The 23,930-nt window shown below is 39.5% G+C and overlaps 1 protein-coding gene across 1 annotated transcript in view; it reads left to right on the top strand.

The window, feature by feature from the left end:
* The window catches only part of NTSR1 (neurotensin receptor 1), a 146,071-nt gene extending 123,219 nt beyond the window's left edge, over positions 1–22,852 (top strand). Inside the window, exons 3-4 of the mRNA XM_001376597.3 lie at positions 14,474–14,564; positions 18,863–22,852. Of these exons, the coding sequence (XP_001376634.2) occupies positions 14,474–14,564; positions 18,863–19,112 (341 nt within the window). The 3' untranslated portion in view covers positions 19,113–22,852. The remainder of the gene's footprint in view (positions 1–14,473; positions 14,565–18,862) is intronic.
* The last annotated feature ends 1,078 nt before the right edge of the window (positions 22,853–23,930 follow it).

Genomic DNA, 23,930 nt, shown 5'->3' with positions numbered 1-23,930 from the left:
TAAGAAAAGTCAAACACCCAAAAAACTCAGATTCCATTTCTTTAATCCAGCTACAGATTCCAGGTAGGAAGATACCTAGCTTACTTCTAGCAGGGCATGAGTTCATTCATCTCTAATTCTCTTTCCACCTTATCAGCACAGCACAGGATGGGAATAGCAGTTGAGGGGACTCCTGGAGCTGTCACTCTCCAGCACCTTAAGGGGAGAACCTCCAATGAATAGTGGCAGGAGTTAAATGCCGATAAAGGCAGCCTCCCTAGTCCCATGTCCATCTTCTCCCTGTATCTCCCTTCAATTTCCCTCTAGCTTATCTATATCCCTTGATCAAACTTTCCCACCTCTTTTACTTCCCACAAAAGGGCATGGCTAGCCTCTTGCCAGGCACACTGCAGACAACCACATCTAACTAGATTCTATACTTGGGGAAATATCACTTTCTGAGATCTGCACAGGATTGTGGGGAACATCATTCCTTAAAAAAAAAAATGTATTCCTTCTTACATATGGTTAACCAGTTGAGGAAACTGCAGTTTTGATTTAACATTAATGGATCAGAATCAGGGTTTTTTAAAAGCCTTTTTGTGATTCCAAGGCTAGAATTCCATCCTGCCTCTCAGAGAAGGAAACAATTAAAATTCTACTTCTGAGATGCAGGAGTTTATCAATATGTGACCATTCCCATGTGTTTTATTCTGCCAGAAAGAGATTAACCATTCCTGGGGAAACCACAGTAGGAGAGAGGCCATATTCATTAAATTGACAAGTAACACCAGACTTCCCCATTTCCCCAAAGGTCTAGAGAATACAGGCAGTGTCATCTAGTAGCTGATACACTTAGAACTCTAATTCACCATCCAAGCCAACATCCCATGGAAATTAGACCCATTTCAACCAGATAACCAGGGAGGCAAAATGCCAGACTCTCTACTGGATCCTTGTACCCAAATTTGACTAGCCATAGAGTGGTTCCATTCCCCTTGGCCTGTGTCAACATGAAATACGGATCCCAAGCTGGCAGTGGGTTTGAAGGAAAAAAAGTGGGTTATAAGGAAAAGTCTAGAAGACTACAATTGATATGATTCTGGTTCTTATCCCTTATCTACTGAAGAATAGAGTAAAATTTGGGTTGAATTCTCTAACACTAATTGGCTATGTGATTTTAGGCAAGCCACTGACTGCCTTTGAGTCTATTTATTTGTCTATAAAGCACTGATCATAATATTTTATCTCACCTGTCCTACCCTCCCTGGAGGTTGTTGAAAGGATCACATGAGATGAGTGGTGGTAAAGAGAGCACTGGACTAATGGGTCAGAATACCTAAGCTTGGGTCAGCTCCAGTACTTATTAACTTGACTTGGTGACTGTGGCCATGTCATTCAACTCCAAAGCTGTTTCCCCAAATATCAAATAGGATTTATAGTGGTATTAAATATTTTACCACCTACCTCACAGATTGAGAAAAACACTTTTTAAGCTTTATGGTGTGTAGCAATCTGAGTTTGTATTATGATGGATACCATAGTAACAGAGTTCAGAGAGCACAGAGGCTGTCTACCTTAATCTATACCTCTACAAAATCCCAATTCTGTGGCATCCATAAAAGAATAGTCTTTCAGAATTTATACAAAGACCTCTAGTAATATAACCTGAGGGCAGCTAGGTGGCACAGTGGATAGGGTACCAGGCAGTCAGGAAGACTTCACTCCCTGAGTTCAATCAGGTTTCAGACACTTACCAGCTGTGTGACCCTGGGGAAGTTGCTTTAACCGTGTTTACCTCAGTTTCCTCATCTATAAAATGAATTGGAGAAGGAAATGGCAAACCACTCCAGTATTTTGTGACCCCCCCCAAAAAAAAAAACACAATGGAGTCACGAAGAGTCAGAGGCGACTGAAAAATGACTAAATAACAACAATATATCCTGAGGTATCCCACTCCTTTTTTTAATAGTTTTTTGTTTAGGAGGCAGAATGGAATAGTGGAAAGTATACTGAACTGGGAGTGAAATGATTAGAGCTTGAAGTCTTTTACTGCCTTCAACCCTTGGAAAGATACTATTCTATGCCTCAGTTCCTTCATCTTTCCATAATTATTTATTAAGTGTCTACTATGTGCTAGCCCTGTATCGTGCATTTTATAAACCTTACCTCATTTGACCCTTACAAAAACCTTGAGAATTAGGTGCTCTTATTGTCTCTACTTTGTAGCTGTAGTAACTCAGGCAGACAGAGATTAAGTGATTTACACAGGAACGCACATACACTATGTTTTTAGAGTCAGATTTGAGCTCAAGTTTTCCTTACTTTGGGTCCATCACTCTATCCAATGAGCCGTTTGATTAATTGCCTCTTAAGTGCTGTACACGATGGTGCCTAGACATCCTTCTTGACTTAAATCTGTGATCCTCTAAACTCAGAAGTTCAGGAGTTAGTTGCATACTCACAGGGCAGCCACCAGCCTGGCACTTGTAGCTAAGATTAAATCTCCAAAGACATGAATCAAGTAGCACTGGGTTGCCTACTATGGGAGTCCAAGGAAACAGAGAAGACTCGCATGAGCCAATCAAATGCCCTTTCTCCCTCATCCATAGCTTTCTTCCTTCAAACACTAGCTTTTCGTATTTTGACCAATCCCTGAATGCCAGTAACTAAATTCTCTAGGAATAGAAGGTATGTAGTCCTGTCCTAGAGGCAGCTCAAAGCTTCCTCTTTTGTTGAAACCACAAAGGAGACAGAATGAAGTCACTGTGTTCATTATGATAGAAGGTTATCAGTCACATTTAAATTGTTTTAACCTAATCTAGATTTGTGGTTTTGTCAATATAACCAGAATGGGATTGCTCCCAGTGTAGAGAATCCCGCCATCAATGCAGCTCAGCTGTAACTTATCATAATCTTTAAGGGGAAAAAAAACCCTTTTACCTTATGTCTTAGAATCCATACTAAGTATCTGTTCCAGACTTCACTGCCCTTAACTTACGGTCTTAAAGAAATACCTAGAACACAGGTGCAGTGAGATGGCTCCGTGGATTGAGAGCTAAGTCTAAGGACAGGACCTGAGTTCAAATTTGACTTCAGATACTTCCCAGTTGTGTGACCCTGGGCAAGTCACTTAACCCCAATCACATAGCCCTCACTGCTCTTCTACCTTGGAAACAATACTTAGTATCAATTCCAAGATAGAAGGTTAAGGGTTTAAAAAAAAAAGAAAAAAGAAACTCCTAGAACACTAAGAAGTTAACTAATTCACTATCAGTAACACCTAGGTATATATTAGAAAAAGCACTTGCATCCACATCTTCCTGATTCCCAGGTTGGCCATAACTACTCTAACTCACTGATACTGTTTCCATTTCTATCACTGTAATAATTTCTCAGTTAGAGGGCTCTTTGAGGTTTTACAAAGTGTTTTCCTTATGTAACTTGTTACAGAGATGAGAGATGCTTAAGTGCATACTATTCCCCCAAGTTCACCAGTTAGTGATATTTTAGAAATAGGACTTCTGGGAAGGATTTGTGAAGATACAGGGGAATAAGAAGACAGAAAGAGAGAGTTTGATGTTCAAGTTGAAGCTCATTCTCCATCTTGGGACCACATGGCCAGACACCCTGCTTCCTAGCTTTCCTTGTCTGTGACTAGCCATTTTTGATGCAACTTCTTCCACCAGTGAAATTGTACCTAAAATGTTTGGGAAGAGGGGAGGAAGGCATCCACCCTCCCTCCATGGATAATTCACTTCACCTCTCTGTCAGGAAGGCACTCTTTCTCTGAACAATTCCTCCAAGGTTTTCTTCTCATCTTTCTCATAAGGAGTAAAGAAAAAAAAAAGGAAAAGCCCATTTTTGCTAGAAATATCTCTCTGACATTGGCTGCTGACATATCTAATCAAGTGAAACTTTCCCTGTCCTCTTTTATTGCTTTCCCCTTGTTCTTTCATTGCCATCATTTATTCTCCTTTATATAAAGAAAATTAGTGGCCATTAAATATTATGGGATAATTAAGTCTAGAACAACATAGAGACATATGAGATTCCACTTCAGTAAGAAATGAAGGAGAGATCTGGCAGATATGCTATAGACATATCTTGCTTAGATTCTTATGGTGTTTGATGAGGAATCTCATATTCTTCTTCCAAAAGAGATGGAGATAATTAGTTAGAATCAGAATTGGTTGGATATATAGGATCAAAGAATAGTTGTTCATAATTCAATGTCACTTTAGTAGAAGGTCTCCAGTGGAGTGACTCAGAGATCTCTACTTGACCTTGTGATTTTTAAGATTTTTTTGTCAACGGCCTGGGCACAACTGGCAGTGTTACCATTGCAAATTACACAAATTTGAAAGTGATGACACCAGACCACATTGCTAGTCAGAGGCAAACTTGGAACTAGGTAGCAAATGAGGATCCAAAAATCATCTTAACAGAACTTAGCATTAATCTAAATCTAATACGATGAAATTCAATGAAGATAAATATCCAAAGATAAATTTTGAACTTGGATTCAAAATATATCTTGTATCAACTATAAGATATGGAAGGCATGGTCATTGGTTCGTCTGAAAAAGATCAAGGGGTTTAAGTAACTGCACGATCTGTAGGAATGTGAGTCAGCAGTGCTAGGTGGCAGCCAAAACAAATCTATTATAATCTTAAATTGCTTTAAGAGAGGCAAAGTTTCCAGAAATAAAGAAAAGATGGTACCTGCTCTACCCTACCCTGGTTAGTCTACATCTGTAGTACTCTAAAATCTGGGCATACCAAGCTGAAGAGTGTCCAAAGGATAGCAATCGTTATGGTGACAAGCCTCAAGTTCATATCGGAAGGGAAGGGTTGGTTAAGGAACTGGAGGTGTTTAGCCTGAAGAAAAAAAGGATTAAGGAAACCATTATAGCTGTCTTCGAGCACTAGAAATAATTCTTCAGAAAAGGTAGATTAATTTTTTCTATTTGTCTCCAGGAGACAAGGGTAAAAACAATAGATGAGAGTTGCAAAGAGGAAAACTGAGGCTTGGAGGCAAGAAAAAGTTTCCAAACAACATGAACTATCCATCAGTGAAATGGGCTGCCTAGGGATGTAATGGGTTCTGACTCACTGGAAGTCTTGGTACATTAGCTTTTCTAAAACCCTTGCCTTCTGTCTTAGAATAAATACTGAGTATTGGTTCCAAGGCAAAAGAGTGGTAAGAGCTAGGCAATGAAGGTTAGTTGACTTGCTTAGGGTCACATAGCTAGGAAGTATCTGAGGCTAAATTTGAATCTAGTACCTCCTGTCTCTAGGCTTGACTCTCAATTCACTGAGTCACCTAGCTGCACCCGTCGGAGGTATTATAGTGGCAATTCCAAGAAAGCTCCCATAGACATTTATATGTTTACTCTAAATTCCATTTACTCCCCCTAGCCTACATTCATACCCTGTTGCTCAACTGGGCAGCTCATTCAGACCTCAAATCTTTAATGACAGAGTAGAAATCACTTGCATAATATTATGTGATAAAGAAAAATTGGGGTGTGGGGGAGCAGCTACATGACTCAATCGATAGAGAACCAGGCCTGGAAATGGGAGGTACTAGTTCAAATCTTGCCTCAGACATTTCTTAGTAATATGACCCTGGGCAAGTCATTTAACTCCAATAATTGCCTATTACTTAAAGCTCTTCCATCTTGGAAACAATATTTAGTATCAATTTTGAGACTGAAGGTAAGGGTTTTAAAAAATCATAAGTAGGGGAAATATGAGAAGGGAGCAAATTTGGAACTCAAAAGTTAAAGAAATGATTGTTAAAAATATGTAAATAAGTAAGAAAAGAAAGAAGAAAGAAGAAAGAAAGATTTAGGCATTAAATAAGTTAATCAGACTTAAGGTGGAAAATAAGGGTTTGGTTTGGTTTGGTTTTTTCCGTAGCTAGTTAGATCTAAGGCTCTGATTGTCCCAGAGTGGTACACCAAGGACATTGGATTGGAGGCTTGTGCTCTTCCATGAGAAAGATTTCTCCCTGAATTCCTCTTCTCTAATGACTTAGAGAAGTCAGTTCAATTGAATATTACTCATTTCCACAATAGAATATTACTCATTTCCACTTCCTAGAAGAGTTTACAGCTTTTAGCTGAAATGAGAGGATCTATCTAAATATGCCCTGGGACTGCTGCTGAAGGGGTGGAAGAAGGACATACCTGTCAGAGAAAGTAATCAATCTGGTGATGAGAGATAGTCCAAATCCCCCAACTATCTTGAAAATCTAACCGACACTAGTTTCAAGCAAGAGCAAATTAAAATCTCCCTCACATATCAGATCTGTAAAGAGATGGCATAAAGCTAGGAGAACTAGCTAACAAGCTGAGCTCCACAGTCAGGATCCCGAGAGACCTTGACAGGTTATAGAATTGGGCTGAATCTAATGAAAATGAAATTGAGAAGGGATAAATATAAAGTTCTTCACTTGGATTTGGAAATCAACTGCACAAGGAGACGTGGCCAGACAGTTCTTACTAAAAAAACACAGTAAGGATAGGTAGCTAATAGGAGGCTTAATGTGAAACAATAGTGACATGGTAGCTAAAACATTTTATTTCATCTTAGAACAAATATAGAGAAGCATAGTTCTCAGAATGAGGGAAGGGGTAGACCCAGAATTCTTGCCATAATCAGAACATGTGGAGTATCGTGTTCATTTCTAGGTGCCACGTTTTTTAAGAAGGACTGACAACTGCATCCCAAGAAGAATCACTATTATCATAGATTTTGAGTTGGAAGGAAACTTAGAAATCATCAGTTCTAACCCCCTTATTTTGTAAATGAAAAAAAGTGAAGCCAAAGAAATAGTTAAGAGGAGCAAAGACCATGCCATACAAATAACAGTTGAAGGAAATGAGAATGTTTGACCTGGAGCAGAGAAAACTTAGAGGAAACAAGTATTTTGAAGGGCTAGATAACTTAAGCTAAAGAGAGAGAAAAGAAGACTAGAGACCATGCCATACAAGGAACAATTGAAAGAAATGGGAATATTTGATCTCAAAAAGAGAAAACTTAGGAAGACAAGACTTCAAAGGACTATGATTTGGAAAAGAGGTAAAACATTCCATTTGGCCCAGAGAACAGAGAATTAGAAGCAATGTGGTGGAAATTGCAGAGAGGGAGACAACCTTCATGTAATGAAAATATATATAATTAAACTATACCAAAAAATGGTGTCTTAGGGAGTAATAGATTTCTTAGGAAGTAGTGCATTTTCCATCACCTCAAATTCAACCAGAAGTTGAGTAACCATATCATAGAGAGGGCTTCCCATTGAGGTACACACAGAACCTGTCAGATCCCCTAAGTTTCTTTCCATTGCTGAGAATCTGTGGCCTTAGAAGATGCTGAACATTGTAAATGAGTTCTAGAGGGAAAAAAAAACTTGATGTTTAAATTGATGCCAATTTTGAATAGATGATAGAACCTCTGTTTAAAGAAATATTCAACTGAACCTTTTTTATGTGAAAAAAATCTTTTTGTAAAGTGAAGAATCTCAGTTAAATCCATACATATTTTCACATAATGATATTGTACAAAGTCTATGCATAGTGTGCAATTCCTTGGCCTGCCCCTTCTTCAATACCCTGCCTAGTCCCTCAGCTAGATGTGACACCATTAAGGCAGATCCAGCAGGCCTCTCTCTTTTTGGCCAAGTATCCTGTTTTCTCAACCTCAAAGACAGCATAACCAAATAAAAAGATCAAAGACCTGGGCTCAGGTTTGAGCTGCACCTTGACTCCCAACTCCCTATCCTCCGCCATACAAACACTGTTATGTCACAGTAAGATGAAAATAACAAAAAAAAAAAGATCTTCCTAGAGGTGGTAAGTCTAGAATAAGTTATTGCTCAGAAATCAAAAGAATAAAGGTTCTAGTAGAACTGAGTCAGAGAAGGAGCACATGTACAGGAACATCTAGAAATACCAAATGGCTTCTATTCCAGTCCCATCATTTCCCCACTCATGAGTTTCCACTGCATACCTAGTTTCCTCATGTGTAGCAATTGCCCTTATAGTTCCAAAAGAATTTATAGACTCACAAAAGGAAAAAATAACCTCAATTTCTGGTAGAAATTAAACTAGGTGATTTTAAAGGTATCTTCCAGCTTTGAGATTATGGGATTCCGAAATTTGTTGGAATAAAGGGACAACGGAGTCAGAGGAGAGTTCTTTGCATTGACAGATGGAAAATCTGAGTCTCAGAAAGGGCAGGTGGTTTGTCTAAGATGACAGCAGAGAAAGATCTAGAAACTGGAATCACCTGGACTCCTAGGCATTGTTCATCCCACAATATCATGGTCTTATTGGTCATGTTTGGCCTTCCTCCTCTCCACACACAGAATCAGATTTGGTCAAAGCAGTCAGTATCTCCAGTCTGTTCATTCATTTTATACACACAGACAGGGTCACCAATTTACAGGTACAAAATGATTTGAGTGTGCCTTCCTGGGTCAAATCATTTAGCAAGCAGCATTGACTGCCCTTCAAGGAAGGACTGACATTTGCCAAACACTCCACATCTAAGAAATTTCTTCAGGTCCATTTAGCAGCATTCTTGATTTTTTTTAAATGTCAGCACTCCCCGCTGTTCCCCCTCTTGCCATGTCCAGCCCCCAAATTCAGGCTTAAGATTTTATTCTTTTCACAGATGCCGCTGCATCTCATAATTACCCTTCACCTCCTGGCCCAAACAGCACCAGTGACTTTTTCTGCTTTTGTGCTGCCCAGTGAGGCTCACACTCCATGCTGGGCATTCCTTCCGCTCTGTGTGCCCTCCCTAAATAAACCCAAGACATACTTTCTGTACAGGTTGTAGAAAGTCATAAAACATTTACACTTCACATACTTGAAATGCTTGAAGTGGGGGGAGGTTTCTTCCTTTTTGACAGTATGAGATCTGGGAGCAATACGGAGAGAACAAAGGGATTCATTCACCCTCCAAATCCTACTCTTCTTCATCTGAGATTTCCAGAACCTTATACCTAGGAGAGACCATAGAAATCATCTACCTGAACAATTTTATTTTATAGATGAGAAAACTGAGGTACCAGGAGGGAAAGCTCATGTGTTCAAGGTCACATGGCTAATTATGGGCAGAAATTCAAAGGGAGCCCCAATCTGCAGTGTGGTGCTCTCCTTACTATAGCACTGAGGTAGGGCAGCTTTGAGTTCAACAGGACATAGCTTGAGGGAGCTAAGGAGGACCTTTCCCCCCAAGTGGATTATCTAGGTCTTAATTCTGGGACCTAGGTCTCAGACAAAGAGAACGGTCCCCTCCAAGAAGTTGTCCCACCTCTTCTGCCCTGATTTTGCCCTGATTAAATGAATCTCTAAGCTCCTGTAGGCTGCTACCACCAAGGTAGCACTGTGGGCAAGAGAAGGCTTGAACTTCTCTTGAGGAGAAGGGTTCATGGAGAGCCAGGCCCACAATGTATATAGGTGTCCTGACTTAAGTAGAACAATCTTTGGCTCAAATAATCAAACCTCAAAGGCTTTATTACTTCAGAACTAAACAGATACCAAGTCTTGCCTCCCCTCTATGAGATTACAAAATTAATTTCATTCCTTTAAATAACTGAGGTGCCAGGGGACCAGAATTCTCCAGGAACCTCATTCTCTAAATCAATCTGAGAATGAAAATAATGTTCTCATTGCTTTCTTTAATCTCCAGTGATGCCCATCCTCCATGTCCAAACCTTTCTTCCCATATTTATCCTCATTTGGCCTTGTGCATAATTACTTGCGCACACATATGAGCCTACGCTCTAGATTTCAAACATACTGATATCAGGGATCTGTCTTTTTCATCTTTGTATCCTTCATAGTGCTTAGCACAGGATCCTTCATAAAGGTGGCATTCAGGAAATGTGTTGTACTGAATTGAAGTGGTGAACACTCTCTCTCTCTCTCTCTCTCTCTCTCTCTCTCTCTCTCTCTCTCTCTCTCTCTCTCTCTCTCTCTCTCTCTCTCTGAGAGATGCTGAGGTTTGATCTAAGTGCTGAGAGAATGAGCCTCAAGCTCTGTTTCAAGGCTAATCATCCTAAAGGTTCAGGATGGAAATGCACAGGCAGCTGGTTCTGCCCTCCACCTCCCCTAGAAGAATCTGAGCTCCAGCACACTTGCTCTAGTTATTCCCAGCAGTTATGCAAGATGCTCAGGATCTTGGATTCCATTTCTACATTTCCTACTTATGTATTCTAAAATCTCCTGGTTGAAACTGAGGGTCAGAAGTCGAGAACCATATAACCTGACCACAGTAGGAAGTCAATATTTACTTAAATAGATTGGCTGCAATCCATCCCTGCTGAGTGAGATCATTTTCTTTTTAACTCTTATTTTCTTTTTTAGTGTCAACTCTAAGACAGAAGGGCAAGGGCTAGGCAAAGGGGGATAAGTGTCTTGTCCCGAGTCACCCAGCTAGGAAGTATCTGAGATCAGATTTGAACCTAGGATCTCCTGACTCTGAGCCTAGCACTCTATCTACTGTGCCACCTAGCTGCCTTCTGAGCAAGATCTTTAGGTGCCATCTTAGAAAGGAAGAGACTGTCAGAACCAAGAGAAACCTTAAATCTAGAATGTTAGATCCAAAAGGGACCTCAAAACATAGAATATTAAAGCTAGAAATGAACTTAGAAAATAGAATGTTGGAAGGGAACACAGAATGCTGATATCAGAGATGAAAGAGAACTTACAGATTAACTCTTCAACACACATACAAAATTTTTAAGAATAAAGAAAAGACTCAGAGGAATCTAAGTGACTTATTGAAGGTCACTCCACAGTAGCAACATCAGGGCTAAAACTTAATCTCCTGAGTCCTGGTTTAGTGTGCTTTGCCCAGTGCCACATTTTTTCTCCCTTGTCTTTTTTTAAAGGACTTTTTCTTTAAACTGGAAAAGTTGAGAAGTCTAAGGGTGAGAAGTATTCTTTACTTTCCTGACTCACTTGCTAGATAGCCTTTAAAAATCATTTTCCCTCCCAGGATCTTATGTTCATCTCTGCCAAATGAGAGTAACACCAACCATGACTGGATGTTCATAATAGTATAGCATTAGCTAGGTGGTGCAGTGGATAGAGTTGGATCTAAAGCCAGGAATACCCAAGCTCAAATCCTAGCTTAGACTCTTATTAGTTATATGACCCTGTACAATTCATATGACCTTCCTAAGCTTCCATTGTCTTACCATAAAATCAAGATACTAATAACATCTACCTCCCAGGGATGTAGTGAAGATCGAATGACTATATGTGTGTATGTATTGCATATGTGTGTATGTGTGTATATATATATATATATATGTTTATGTATATATGTTTATGTGTACTTTGTAATATCAATACAGGGTACAGAGCCACGGTGACAGAATAACAGGAAGAAATATAGCAAGATTATCTCCTACTCCCATCACTCCTCCTCCAAACAAAACTAGAAAACACATCAGAAATCTAGGAAATCCTCAATGGAAATCCAAGGGAAAATCATAGTCATTTATCCAGCTCAGGTCAGCAAAGGGAGCCAGAGAGGTCTGTGGACCCCAGAGATGGAGTCTAGACAAGAGAATGCCCACAACATTCCAGAGCTCAGGGAGAAGCTGTGACCCAGAGCAAAGAACAGGTCCCAAACCTGCCCTGGACATCTCAACCTCAGGCAGGACGAGGGAAGAGGGTCAAATGATAGCTCTGTCAATTACTGTCCCATATCTAGGGCCAACTGAGGAAGAGACCCTTACCCAAGGATGGTGTTCTGGGTCAATGAGCAGTCACGGGATCTCAGCTAGGTACCAAGAAGTTCAGAAGCAAAAGGAAGCTATGTGGGTCAGAGTCTAGGATCAAATCAAGATATCAGTTCTAATTTCTAAACCAATTTGAAGCCTACAGATGAATATTCAGAGCAAGAATTCCAGACAAAGGGAGTTTTACAGTTCTGTCCTTTAGAACCTACAGAACTATCTAGATGACTGATAGTTGGGTCCAGCAGCAGTTGCTCAGATCCAAACCCAGATAAGGAACTTTCAGATTTTAGATCAGACAGCAACAATCCAGGCTTTGCCCTGTATGAGACCTTTTTGGAAGCACTGAAAATTTAGATTCCCAGCCTGAACTGCTCCTAAAATACTATAATAAAGCAACACATGATACCTTAAGAAATCAGCAACAGGGGGGTAGCTGGGTAGCTCAGTGGATTAAGAGCTAGGCCTAGAGATGGGAGATCCTAGGTTCAAATCTGGCCTCAGACACTTCCCAGCTGGGTGACCCTGGGCAAGTCACTTAACCCCCATTGCCTAGCCCTTACCAACAGAAGGTAAGGGTTTAAAAAAAAGAAAAGGAAAAAAAGTCAGCAACAGGACAAGGTCAGATTCTCCAAGAGTGACCTAATATCAAGACTGAACTCAGAAAGTCAACTGGAAAAATAAAGAAAGAAAAATTAATCCTACAATAAAAACACTATTAAGAGTAGAGCTATGGAAGAAAGAATCAGGGAAAGAATTAACAGCTTGGCAGAAGAGGTATAAAACCTTGTTCAAACAATAAATTCTCTGAAAATCAAAATTGACCAAATAGAAGCCAATGTCTCCATTATTGTTCTTTGATCATTTCAGTCTTGTGACCCTTCAAGATCCTTTTAAGGGTTTTCTCAGCAAGGATACTGGAATGGGAATTTCCTTCTTTAGTTCATTTCACAGATTTACAGACAAATAGGATCAAGTGACTTGCCTAGAGTCACACAGCTAGTAAGTGTTAAAGGCCATATTTAAACTCAGGAAAATGAGTCTTTGTGACTTCAGGTCTAGTTCCAACCACACCACCTAGCTGTCCCAATGCCTCCATTAGACCACAAGAAATATAAAACTAACAGACTTAAAATTAAAAAAGAAAAGAAAATATATGGTAACTTTTTAAAAAATAACAAACCTAGAAAACAGATCAAGGAGGAAAAATTAAAGACCTTTTCTCCAATTACTTGTTTCCCTTCTAATTTTAATATTAGTTGTTTGTGTAAAAATAGTTAATTCAATCTCCTTTGAGATTCAGCTCTAGCTTTTGCTTGATCATGAATTCTTCCCCTATCAATAGATCTTAAAGGTATTTTTTTCCTTGCTCCTCTAATTTGTATATGATGTCACTTTTTATGACTAAGGTGTGTATCCATTTGGAGTTTATCTTAGTATATAGAGTGAGATATTAATTTATAATTTCTTCCATATAGCTATCTGGTTTTCCCAGAAGCAGTTTTTTTAATTTGAATTTATTACTTATTTGTTTATTTATTACATTAAAATATCCAGGTAACTTCCTCTTTCCCTCCCCTTCCCCAACTAGAGAAGGCATCTTTTGACAAAAAGATATGTGAATATATAAAACTATAATTGTTTCTATTAATCAGTTCTTTCTCTAGAAGTAGACTTATATAAGTCATTCTTTAAACAATATTTCTATTGCTATATATAATGTTCTCTTAGGTCTGCTCTTCCAAGAAGTTTTTGACAAATAGTGAGTCTTTACCCCAATGCCTAAGGTCTTTGGAGCTCAGACTTCTTATAGCTCCAAGTCTGTTACTCTATTCTCTACAACAGTAGTGTCAAACAAATGAGGGAGGCCCAAACCAGATTAAAATATAGATCCCTTCTGGTTTAAATGTGTTCATGTATTCATTTAAAGAGAAATATATAAATGTGTGGTTTTGTAATACATAGTCCACAAGGATCCTTATGTCAAGCTTAGTGGTCCCTGTTTGAGGTGAACATCATTCTTCAACATTAGCCTGCCTCTCAAATATCACGTGCTTTTATATGCTTCCTTCATCGTAACAAAGATAGAAGAATAGTGACTCAGTGGGCAGAGAGTCAGGCCTAGAGATGGAAAGTCCTGGGATCAAATCTAGCCTCAGACATTTCCTAGCTATTTGACCCTAGTCAACAACTTAATCCCAATTGCCTAGCTTTTACCACTCTGTTGCCTTAAAATCAGTACAAGACCAAAGGTAAGGGTTGTTTGTTTGTTTGTCTTTTAAAGAATACTGGGTCAGAATATTCTGCCAAAAAATATTCTCAGACATAGTCAAACTATTGCATTGTTTGTTTCTGTTATTATCAGGGATAGTTCCATCTATAGAGAAGAAGAGGTTCTTCCTGCTTCCCTCTAAAAAGTAAAGTAAAATAAAATAACTGAGACAAAATGTATCAATAAGATGTTTTTAAGTATTAAGTTGATACATAAAAAAATTAAATACACAGAAAGCCATATACCTAGTTTCCAAAAGCGCACAAAAATATTTTGCTAATAATATGATCTTGATCATGCCCCTTCCCCAATTTGGGCCTCATTTTCTTCATTTATAAAATTAAGAAGTTAAGCTAAGTTAAGTTAGTTAACAAACTAAGAAGTTAAGGTCCCTTTCACCTCTAACATGCTGTGATTTTAGGGCACTAATCCAAGGTGTTTCTCTCCCACTGTAGGTGCAGTGGTCATTGCCTTTGTAGTGTGCTGGCTGCCTTACCATATTCGCCGCCTGATGTTCTGCTATATCCCACATGGCGACTGGTCTCCGTGAGTATTTCCTTCTCTGTCAAATGAGGATGCTGAATAGATGATCCTCCAGCTCTGGTATTTCATTATTTTTATATAAGGAGTCTTGGGATTCCTTCAAAAAGCAAGTTTTTTAACCTAATTTATATAGGATTTCGTTCACAAAGATGTGATATATAATTAGATTTCATTAATATGTCTATTGTGTAAATTTATGTGCCCTCAACCATCTTCACCTCTTTTCCCAATAGGGAAATATAATATTCTTGTTTCTCCCCAAGCAAAAACTTTTGGGGATTTCTTTCCATGCCCACCCACCAGTTTTTAGAAAGGGAACCTAAGGATTCTCACTGTGACTTCTTCCTCTCTGTATCAGGACACAAGATCATAGATTTAAAGAGAAGAATCTAATAAGTCATTGAATTCAACTCTGACACTTTATAGATGAAAAAAATAAGGCCCAAAAAACTAAAGTGACTTGTGTCAGATTACCCAGCTACCAACTAACAGGTGAACCTAGGGCATGTGAATCCAAACCCAGTGCTTTTCCATTGTACCACTTTTCCCCTCATAAAACTCACAGTGATTTCCCCATCTTCCCCACATCCTTAAACTCCAAAGCCCCTAGGGAAGCTCAAAACCCCTAAAAGTAAAGATCAATCGATAAAAACGGGCTATGATGTTAATTAAGATTATTTTAGGACAAGCTATTTTCTGTCTTCCTATAATGACCTCTCCTTCCCAGCCTTTTCCTAACATACAGAGATCTTAGAACTGGAAGGGATGATCAGAAATCATCTTGTTTAACCATCTACGTTTTTAAATACAACAAAAAATGATAATAAACATTTGGCAGAGCTATTTTAGGGATTGGAGAGGATATAGTTTAGATGAGATTTCTCCTTGTCCTTATGGAAGACACCATCTAATAAAGGAACAAAATAAATACCATTTCAGAATTGGAAAAGCACTCGAAGACCATCTTGCCCAACCAAATGGATCCTTTCAACAGCATTTCCAACAAGTCACCATCCAGACCTCACTTGAGTACCTCCAACCTCAGGCTGGTCCATTCTCAAGATGGAGCCCAGGATTGGGATTTCATTGATATAAGGAACTGCAATTTTTAATCTTTGAGACTAAAACACTAGGATATGTCCATGGTTACATATCCACTATGTGTAGGAAGTGGGGCTTGAATCCAAATTTCCTGAGTCCTGATCTATTGTTCCTTCCACTATGATATACATCCAATCTCTCAAGGGAGCTAAGATTGCACTGAGAGGACCAGAATTCCCACATCTCCATCTTTCCAATCTTGGGAATGTACCCAGTGCCCCAGTCTGGAAGAAGTCTCATAGTTAGAGTCTAGCTGCTCTCACTTCTACCCAATCAGTACAAACCACAAGAGCTAATTGTTAAATTACTTGCTAGCTGGTAAATGAGGCCTTCCATCAAACAATGTATCACATAAAGAGTCTGAAAACACATCTTAGCTCAAATAGAAGAGTACTGGACTGAAAGGATAGTGGAGCTCTTCTCCCATGTTTTCCACTTAATAGTTATAGACCCCCAAGGTAATTGCTTTCCCCTCTCTGGGATGCAGTTTCCTCATTCAACACAGGAATAAATTGTATTTGTCATTGTAATTTTGGGGCTCTTGTGTTTATTGTATTTTTTGTAATTGTAATTGTATTTTATTATATTTTATTTCACTTAATAATTTAATAATACTTTTTATTATTCATATTATATAATATAAATTATATAACTTAATAAATAAATTTTATATTTGTTTATCATTATTGTAATTATAAAAAATCATTGTAATAAGGTTGCTGTGAGGGTTAAATGAGATCATTTCAACATGTATTGAACATTTATTACATGCATAACCCCATGCTAGTCAGTGGGGGATGAAAAATGAAATACAGACACCATCCTACAATCAAGATAATCAAGAACAGTCATAAAATGGAAGCACAGACCCAACCTCAAGGATCTTAAAAATCCGATAGAGGGCAGAAAGTGAGAGAAATACACTAATAATTGTAAGATACCACAGAATGAGATAAAGAAAGATGCAAAAGAAAGAGAATGTGTATGAAAACATTTTGTACTTCACATATGCAGTCCTTGCTGTCCATTTTTTTTAAAGTAACCCTTGGGAAGGTTAAACTAACTTACCCTCTAGTGTTAATGTCTTTTCAGATCTATTTTCCTTCTGGTTTAGAGTGGAGAAGAAGGGACATAAGAGACAAGGGGGGACCTAAAGAAGTAAGGAAGTGGGAAGTAAGGGAATGTCAGGAAAGAAAAACTGACAATTTCACCATTGCCATCTCTCTTCCATTTTTCTCCACTCTCACCTCAAGAATGTGTCTTTCCCCCTTCCCACCATGGGTCCCTATGCCCACAACTCTGTAACCATCAGCCCTAGGCAGAGAAACTCTTCAGGAAAGAACATTAGAGTCTTCAAAGAAGCCAATCTCAAGTGCCAACTACCTTTGTTTGCATCTCTTGGAACAAAAAGTTCAAAAATAGCAATTCTTCCCCACTTTTCAACTATATTACCACTCCCAAGTACTTGAAGAATGCCAACTAAGTGGGCAAGAAGGGCATAGTTCTCCCCCCCTCAAATGACCAGTAAGCAGGTCACTCTGTCCTACTTCACAAAGCCTGCCTTGCTCTCCTCAATAGCTGTCAGCAAGCTTCTGAAGGGCTATTACTCAGCAAATGAAGCCATTGCCAGGATGATCAGAAAGGGAAATCTGCTTAGGCTTCAGCCTGGGGGATTTAGGTGAGATGTGAGGGTGGTCATGCCAGTGATGAAGATTTGAGCCTCTAGGTCATCCATAATGAGTCAGTCAGTCACCCTAAAGCCAGCAACAGTTTAAGTGAAATCCAAGAAAACATAGAAAATGAATTAGGTGACTTAGACTTAAATGAATTAGGAGAAGCTTTTTGTTGTTGTTCAGTCATTCAATCTATGTTCAAATCTTCATAACCATATGAACTATATGAGTCTTTCTTGGCAATAATACTAGAGTGGTTTGCCATTTCCTTCTCCAACAGTTCCTTTTGTCAGGCAATTAGAGGTTAAATGACTTGCCCAGGGTCACACAGCTAGGAAGTATCTGAGGCCAGATTTTAACTCTGGATTTCCTGACTCCAGGTCTAGAATTCTCTCCTCCTTAGGGGAAGCTATTTTCAGACATTTCAAAGATATATAAGATGAGGAACAGCTAGGTGTCACAGTGGATAGAGAGCCAGGCCTGGAGATGGGAGTTTCTGGGTTCAAATCTGACATCAGACACTTCCTAGTTGTGTGACCCTGGACAAGTCACTAAACTCCTATTGCCTAGTTCTTACTACTTAGAAGGAATCTTATGGATGGAACTCCTAGATGACCTCTTGTCTGAACCTAGGTCAGCAATATCCCTTCCCACCTCCACCCCAACACCAAATGAATGGAACCTTGGAACCAATATTTAGAAAATGAAAGACAAGAGTTAAAGGATCAAATCCTGACTTTAACCCATGATAGATAAAATCAGGGGTCTGGCATCCACATATTAGCAAGCTTACATATTTATTATTAAAAGCTCACTTGGTTTTCTCTGATAGTAAGAAGGACCTGTCAGGGATGGAGTCAAGAGCATTCCTGCATAGGGTGAACAATTAGGCTAACAGACATCTAAGCTCACTTCTAAACCTGAGATCTTAACTTGAGAGGTGGTGAGACACTGTGGAGTGATAGATTTGGAATCAGGAAGAACTAGGTTAAAATCTCACCTCAGATACTCAAGAGCTGTGTGTCTCTGGGAAATTATGTCTCCATGCCTCAGTTCCTAATCTGCAAAAGGAGAGTGTTGGTGTACATGACTTTCTAAGGGTCCTTTTCATCTCAACATCTACGACCTTATGATCCTAAATAAGAGTGACTTTATTCTATATAGCTCTAGAGAGCAGAAATAGCACTATTGGCTAGGTATTACAGGAAGGAAGAATTTGCCCCAGAATAAAGAAGAACCATACAACAATTAGAGCTATCTAGTTCCTATCACTGAAAGTGTCAAGTAGAGCCTAGATGATTATTAGGAATATTGCTAAAGAGCCTCTGACCTTAGGAGAGAGGTTGGGCTTCAGGGTTTCTAATGTCCCTTCCAGTTCACATTATCAGATTTTATTATTTCAGTGGTTGTATAATTCAACAACCTGGAAAGATTCTCTGTCCTTTTTCCCTTGTGTTTCAAAGTCCTCTAATGTACCTGGGTATTCTCTTTCTTTCTGTCTTTCTCCATCTCCCTATAACCTTTTAGGTTCCTCTATGATTTCTACCACTACTTCTACATGCTGACTAATGTCCTCTTCTATGTCAGCTCCACCATCAACCCCATCCTCTACAACCTGGTATCAGCCAACTTCCGGCAGATCTTCATATCCACCCTGGCTTTCCTTTGCCCTCCATGGAGAAGAAGGAAAAAAAGGCCAAGGTTTTCCAGGAAGTCCAACAGCATCTCCAGCAACCACACTTTTTCCAGCAATGTTACCAGGGAAACACTCTACTAGAGCTCCAGAAAGCTGGCTCCAGAGTCATGGAAGAAGGGGTGGAAGCTGATGCCACCCCACTTGGTTCCCCCATAAGTTGAGTGCATGTGGTGATAATTATTTGGCACAGTGATGTCAGTTCCTACATACACTGGCCTTTCACATCTTGTAACTAGTATCTATCCATTCATTTGGTGTAGGGGTGGGGGTGGGAAAGGGCATTGTTGGCCTGGGTTTAGACAAAAGGTCAGTTAGGAGTTCCATCATTTCTTTTAACATCTAAGAATTGAAATCAAGACAACCTGCATTACAGAATCCATTTGTTTTTAGCATAAAAGTAACCATTGATCCCACCTCTACCACCCTTCCCCTCCCTCTTTCTTTTGAAAGTACAGGGATGTGATTATTTCTCCTAGAGGCACCAAACAAGGACTTTAATGAGGAGAAATTAGTATTCAGTAAGAAGGGGTTTTCTATGTTACCCAACTAATGGATATTTAGAGCCAGGGACATGAACAAATAAATGGACTCCTAGAGCAGGGTGATTATTCATAGATGCTTCTCTGCTTAACGTTTGCTAACAAGTTCAGCATGTTCCAGGGAATCAATAACAAAGAGGATGCTCACCAGCCCAGAAAAGTGGCCTCTGTTCAGCTCAAGTCATTGTTTCACTGGCCTTGGTTCTGTCTGGAAGCTTAGAATTCAGGCACGAAAGAAAGAATGAATGAATCATTGAGCCTCACTGAATGGGATCCTTAACTACCCAATTAGGTTACTGTGGGTAGAAGGGATTCTTGTGATAATCATGAGTGAAGGCTCTTGTACAGAACCAGCCTCATCTCCTACCTTCAGTTCTCTTCTGAGGATCAGAATTCTTTTGGCCAATCCTACAGGACAGACTCCAGTCTTAAGTTAGGAAATGATAACAGAAATGGGACTACTCAGTCCACACTGATCACCCAGGCCATTCAGTCTCTTCTCTCTGGGCTGAAAGCAATTCTGATCCTACATTCAATTTCATTTAATTCAAAAAATAATTATTGAATACCTATGGCATATAGGGTTCCATACCAAATACAAAGCCCCCTCACTCAATTTCATGAAGAAATAAATCTTCATTCTCTTTCCTTTAGAATTGAGAAAGCACTCTTTGTGCTTCCTTTTGTTCATGAAGGAGTCTTTCTTCCCTCCTTTACACTCCATCAGCTTGTAAAAAACAGATCAAACCTAGATACCCAAGAGAATAGTCTAGCTATATCCCTGCTGAATCATGATCAGGCGTCTGGCCAAGTTGCCTCTCCCCTCATTTCCTCCCACTCAAGGTCCATGAGGAATATTCTATTCTGACTTCATTCTCCACTCATTCAGGTCACTGCAAAGAGGCAAGAGGTCACTGAGCATGAAGCCATAGAATTTGAGGGGGTAAGGGGGAGCAAGATGAAGATTTCTTCCATGTCTCCTCTCCCACCCTTGACCCTCCTCACATTATTAAAGTGGCTCTGTTGATTGGATTCATTGATTGTTTCCCCTTTCTTCTCTCCTCACCCCATACTTCTTTGTGCTCTGAACAACAGCTTCCTTTGGGCTCCTGAGAATTCCGGAAAAGCTAGTCTACTGGCTCCATTTCCTCAATATTTACTCCTGATCAAAGTCTCTTAAGTGGAGATCTTCCCCTGGAGGAATCAGAGACTACAGGAATTTGTGTGCACATATATAACTTAACAGAGAAGCAGAGAATAATTACCTAAAACAAAAGGTCCCAAAGTCACTTACCACTGCCCAGTGGACTTCATTTCTCAGAAGAGGTACCACCAATAATGCAGAAATCAAGGTTCCAGAGAGAACATTCACTGTTGTCTACTCCCTCAAGATCCAGTCCAATATTTAGCATTGTGCCTGACAGTAAAGTACTTCATAAATGTTTGTGATTGACTGATTGATTGACTCAACATTTATCCAAAACAATCTTGATTCCACAGTGGGCTCTCCTTAGTGACGAGGAGGGAGAAGGAAAGTAAGACAGAATGAAGGCTTTGTTCCAGAATATAGGGGAAAATTCAGGCTGGTATGAGTAGGTTTTTTTCTTTGTCATAAAACTACAATTTTGTACAGAGGCAGAATTGAACTGGATGAGGCAAATGACTTAATAGAGAAGGTCCAAATTAGGGTAATGAATTTCCCTTCTTAAAATTCCTCTCTTGTTCCCCTACCCTACACCTATTATCCTATGAGTCAAACATTCTCCTACACATAAGACCACACTGCACCATACCCACAATAGGATGACTCTTGTAAGCAACTGGCCTTTACTCCAAAATGAAATGATCAGAAAAAGAAAAAAGTCAGTCTGTCGGGTGAGAGGTCTGCAGGCTAAGGCTGGTTGTATGACTGATTCTTATTTTCATAGTCTACTTAGGGAAGATAAAGGGAAGTCTCCAGACTGGAACCACCAGGAGCTCAAACTGTCTCTCTCCTGCCCAAAGTCTGAAGCTTGAATATTCATGAAATACTTCTGAATAGTGTCTGTGCATCCATTATGCCCTCTGCCTGCCAAACCAGAGTTAGTAAAACTAGCTCATGCTCACCTGTACACAGAGTCCCACCTTTTTCTGAGTGAGAGGGAAGTTCTTCTCTGAAGACTTTATTTCTGATCTGCCAGAAAACTCCAAGAAATGGAGTTTCAACCTTGGCAGCTAGGCAGCAGTCTTTCTTTCCTGCTTAGTTACTGGCTACAGAAGAAAAGGCTACACATGAGACATTTCACCTAAGTGTCAAAAGACTTGTAAAGTGGAAGGGTCTGGGGACAAAAGAGGCCCCAGGGGGTTAGGGTGAAAAACTACTTTGAATCAATGTATTTATCCTTTGAAAAATTTTTACAACTAGAGGTCAAAGGCAGCTCCAGGCTGGTAAAGATTCTTGGTTTCCTCCATATCTATAGCTCAATAAGGCAGCACTAGCAGGGACCTCTCCCTAGCTCAACACAGCTTGGGCATCAGTGTATCAACACTATTCCTCCCTCTTACTCTTGGGCTCATTAGGCAGTACCAGCAAGGATATCTGGCAGGAGGTAGCAGATTTCATTCCAGCTCTGCTATTAGCTTGTTGTGTGGCCAGGCAAGGCAGAAACTCTCTGGAGCTGTTTCCTTATCTATAAAATGAGGGAAAATACTACCCACTCTGCCTACCTTAAGGCAATGAGGTAAGGATGAAGGAAAGAATGTATGAAAGTACTTTGACAAGTATGAATTATGCTATAAATATAAAGTATGATTGTAAGATGGGAAGGAAATGGGGGGTGATTGGCGAGGTACCAGACAAAAGTCAGATGGCAAGTACTTGGACTTGGATTTCATCCCATCAAGTATCTTACAAAAAGCAGAGTTAGTGTGTCCATGTCACCGGGAGTGATAATAACATGGTCTCTTTTTTTTATCAAAAACACAAATCCAAGTATACAAAGCATGTCTTCAGTCTCCTTTTGTGAAACTGAGTCCTTTTACTTAGCTCCTTGTCCAAGATGTCCAGTGGTATGTATTGTAATTGTGTAGAACCCAGCTCTCCTGTGTTCCTTAAAGTTGATTCCATTTCAGTGACTCTGGATTCCTGTGGGAATGGCTGAAATAGCTCATAAGGAAATCCAGCTCTGTCTTTGCCACTTCCTGCTTGAAATCCCTCAGACTGTGAATCCAACAACCTGTTCGTGTTGTGCTTGTGGTGGAAATAAGTGAATTGCACATTAAAATAAATGAATAAAAAGCTCAGCCATGTGTGCTTTTTTTAGTTGGGTTTCTGATGGAAGAGTGATAGCTCAAGAACCATTCTGTCCTCTCCTTAAGAGGCACTGGTTTGAGAGCATTTGCCAGAAGAGAATGGCTTGACCCTCTTTGGTCACCTGTACCCCTAAAACCTGAACCTAAAGTCATGACACTATAACATCCTACAGAATATCACTATTTTACTAGCAAAGAATAAGGTTTTGAGTATGTAAGTACTTCAGAGGACCAGTGCATGGAGGCAGCACACACTATAGAGAACAGAGTGTTGACCTTAGAATCAAGAAGACAGATTCAAATCCTGCCTCTAACTCTTGCTAGCCATGAAGCCACTGCCAAGTCATTTGACCTCAATGAGCTTCAGGTTCATTATCAGTAAAATGGGTATTATAACACCAATAGTATTGACCTCTATGCATTAATGTGAGACTTAAATGCAGTAGCTCATGTAGGGTACTTCTAACAGAATCATCTGTCAGTGTAGACCATAGTCCTTCTACACTTTAGTAAACAATTTCTTTAGTTGCTCTAGTCAGAATAAAAAAAAAACATACTCTGATGACTAAGCTTCTCTGAACTTAGCTAAGATAGTCCTAGGATGAGAAAATGTACATTCCATTGCCAAGTCCTTATTTAAAGCCTTCCTGACCTCATAGCTCTGTCCCTCTATATTATTTCAGCTGGTGATCTCATCAGTTCCCATGGGTTTGATGATTATCTCTGTATTTATGATTCTCAAATCTATTTATCCAGGTCTCTCTACTGACCTGAGTTTTGCATCTCCAACTACCTACTGAACATCTCAAACTGCATGTCCCATACACATCTTAAATTCAGCAGTCCAAAACTGAACTCATTTTCTTTCCCCCAAATTATCCTCTCTTTCTAACTTCTCTATTACTGTTGAGGGAACCACCATTCTCTCAGTCACCCAAGCTAATATCCAGTTGTCGTTCTTGATTCCTCACTCTCTGTCTCACCACTATCCCTCCATATAATCTGTTGTCAAAGTCTATGGATTTAATTTTGGAACATCTCTTGAACATTCCTCCTCTCCTTTCATATT

Source organism: Monodelphis domestica, chromosome 1, assembly GCF_027887165.1.
Source record: "Monodelphis domestica isolate mMonDom1 chromosome 1, mMonDom1.pri, whole genome shotgun sequence".
NCBI lineage: Eukaryota > Metazoa > Chordata > Mammalia > Didelphimorphia > Didelphidae > Monodelphis > Monodelphis domestica.
Note: the sequence above shows the minus strand (reverse complement) of the source record. Positions and strands in the feature narration are given on the sequence as shown.